Genomic DNA, 2836 nt, shown 5'->3' on the forward strand with positions numbered 1-2836 from the left:
CGAACACCTATCTCGTGGGCGTAAAAAGTCTGCTGACCTTGAACTTTACCGCGGCGTACAAAGTCTGCCCGTGCGAACGCACGCTAACTGTTAATATAAAATCTATAAAGCAATGAAACATAAGTGAATTTATCTGCACATGTTTTTTTACTATAAAAAAAATTCTTATGGCGATTTTCCTTAAGCCTCAGCGTATAATTCAGAATTTCTATAAATTATAGACAATTTCCTCGTGTTCCAGGTTACCTGATCTCGTGCGCAAGCAGCAGCGTCAGCATGGCGGCGTCAGTGGGGCCGCCCATCATCATACCCTTCATGCTATTCGGTGGATTTTTCCTCAACTCAGGGTAAGATGATAATAAAACACTCGCTCATGGTCCATAGCTTGTCATCCGTAGCTATGTCAGCTCTGTATAGATAGCTCCATAGTTATTATTATCATTTGACGAGGTCCTGGAACACCTTCTACTTTATTTACTGGAAAAAATGATGCATAATGTTAAAGAATGGCTGCCAATTAACCGCAGATTGTAGTAGCTACAAATGATACCGGTCTTTTGCCTTTCTTGTTAATAATAAAGACGGATTGTTATAATCTCGCTAATTTTGTGCTTGCAGTTCGGTCCCGCCGTACCTGGGCTGGATCTCGTACCTGTCGTGGTTCCGGTACGGCAACGAGGCGCTGCTGGTCAACCAGTGGTCCGGCATCGAGGCCATCGACTGCACGCGCGAGAACTTCACCTGCCCCGCCTCCGGACAGGTCGTGCTGCAGACGCTCAGCTTCTCCGAGGTAAGACACTTGTTTTATAAGAGTAAAAGACCGACCCAAAAATTCATTCGTAAGACCGATCCGACAAGCACTTTAATTCCTTTAGAATCTACAAAAATAATAGACCAGAACTGTATTATAGTTCATTGTTCCTAATTGATTTGTTATTAAATTAAGATTGCACACATTAAGAAAACACACAAAAAGGCTTTTTAGTGAAATTAGAATGGATCTAGAATATAGGGGGAATACCGAGGTGCTTATTGACGCCTAGACTTTTTCACTACTATCTCATATTTGTTGCTTTCTAAATATAACATAAGTTACTTCTTCTAGTACTTATAAATAACTATAGAAATGCACAGATACCTAAACTTTTTCGACCTTACATTTTTACTGATTTGCTAACTAGTCTTTCGTGAACACCAGAGATAGACACAGAGGGTGTCATAGACGTAAGAATTTAGACATGAAATAATTTGTGTTATTAGCTGTGAGCTTTTATTTAAATTTTAACGTTTAAAATTTATAATTAACAAAATAAGTACGCCCTAAAGTTTTGACCCAAACATGTTAAGGGAAGGGCGGCATAGAACCTCCCATATAAAACTATATACTTACATGTTGTATGTATGTCAATACAGAAGGACTTCACAATGGACGTGGTGAACATGGTGCTGTTGTTCATCGGGTTCCGTCTGCTGGCGTACATCGCGCTGCTGTTCCGCACGCGCCGCGGGAAGTAACCTATACCATTGTAACCGTACAACTCCACTGCTGTAACTGCAAAACCTCTCTATTCCTTACATTTTCTCCATGAAATCAATTGAAGTAAATAAGTATTGTACAGGTGTTTAAGTAATGCAAACAGACATAATTCTACTGATAATATAATTATGTAATTGTTACAAAATTTGTCTGCTGAGGAGCTCGGAGCTTGTCTTAAATTAGTGCCTAGGCCATAGTCAATTACATATCTTTGAATTACTTCGCAAGCGCTCTTCAATGTCCAACCAAGGCCCAACTTTAACCCCTTTTCCTTCCCACACTTTTATACGAAAAATGTGAGACGCATAGGAAGGGGAAATATGCTCTCTGTATGCGTCTCCTCCTCCGCCAATTAAGGGTAGGCAACGCATCCGCTATTGCGGATGTCTATGGGCAGCAGTCGCTTCGCTATTCAAGTGGCCGCTTGCTCGTTTGCTATCTTATGATATAAGAAAAAATCAATGTAACTGCTTATTATAATTTCGTTTCAGTACATTTTTTGGAATAAATATGTTGTGTCTTATCAATTTGTAATATAAAAAATTTTCTCCTAACGTATGTTCTAACATAAATGTGCCTTAAAGTTTACTAAACAAATATATTCATGTTACTTTCGTTTATTGCTTTTAAACGATAAATATAAGAACAAAAATTGTACTGCACTAAACATAAAAGTGAATCCTTGATTTTAAAGAAATAAAAATAAATTATTGTAATTTTCTTATTTCTTAAAAAAAAGCGTTTTAACACTTATGCATAAAACATTTGTAATTCCAGCAGAAACACTTAGTTTACACTATTTCAGCGATCGAATCTAGAGTGTACAACTGGAACGTACGAAGAGTTCTAGTGCGGGTTTGCATTTTACCAGTTGTAGGCCAGCGCTGGCATCTGTCGCTGGACTGGAATAAACCTGGGTGTTATACGTTCACTTGTTTTTTGTACTTTACTGTTTATATTATTATATAAGAAGGCTTTACTTTATTATTTTTAATAAGGAATATAAAATCTTGTGCATGTATTTCTTGTTTCAATATGTACAACAGTGGTTGAATTTAAAAACCCATATTTTCATGTATGAAACAATTTTTAGGTAATATGAATATAGAATTATATTACTAAAAATGTTGTGTACCTGAGAAAAGGCTGGTTTCCTTTTGGGTTGCGAGGGTCCGCTGGCAGTCGCTTCGTGTCAAAACCACTGCCTTAGCCAAAACTTTTATATTGCTTAGATTTGTTTGTTGCTTTAAAAATTTGGCTTGCTTTTACATACTCTTCTTATTTTTTAAAAAATGTGTT

General features: G+C 37.2%; 1 protein-coding gene across 1 annotated transcript in view; it reads left to right on the top strand.

Moving 5' to 3' along the window:
- Window positions 1-1877, top strand: part of LOC106104330 (protein white) — a 21931-nt gene extending 20054 nt beyond the window's left edge. Inside the window, exons 11-13 of the mRNA XM_013284353.1 lie at window positions 242-347; window positions 619-790; window positions 1414-1877. Of these exons, the coding sequence (XP_013139807.1) occupies window positions 242-347; window positions 619-790; window positions 1414-1515 (380 nt within the window). The 3' untranslated portion in view covers window positions 1516-1877. The remainder of the gene's footprint in view (window positions 1-241; window positions 348-618; window positions 791-1413) is intronic.
- Window positions 1878-2836: the final 959 nt, after the last annotated feature.

The sequence above is a fragment of the Papilio polytes genome, unplaced genomic scaffold (assembly GCF_000836215.1).
Source record: "Papilio polytes unplaced genomic scaffold, Ppol_1.0 DF824270.1, whole genome shotgun sequence".
Lineage (NCBI taxonomy): Eukaryota > Metazoa > Arthropoda > Insecta > Lepidoptera > Papilionidae > Papilio > Papilio polytes.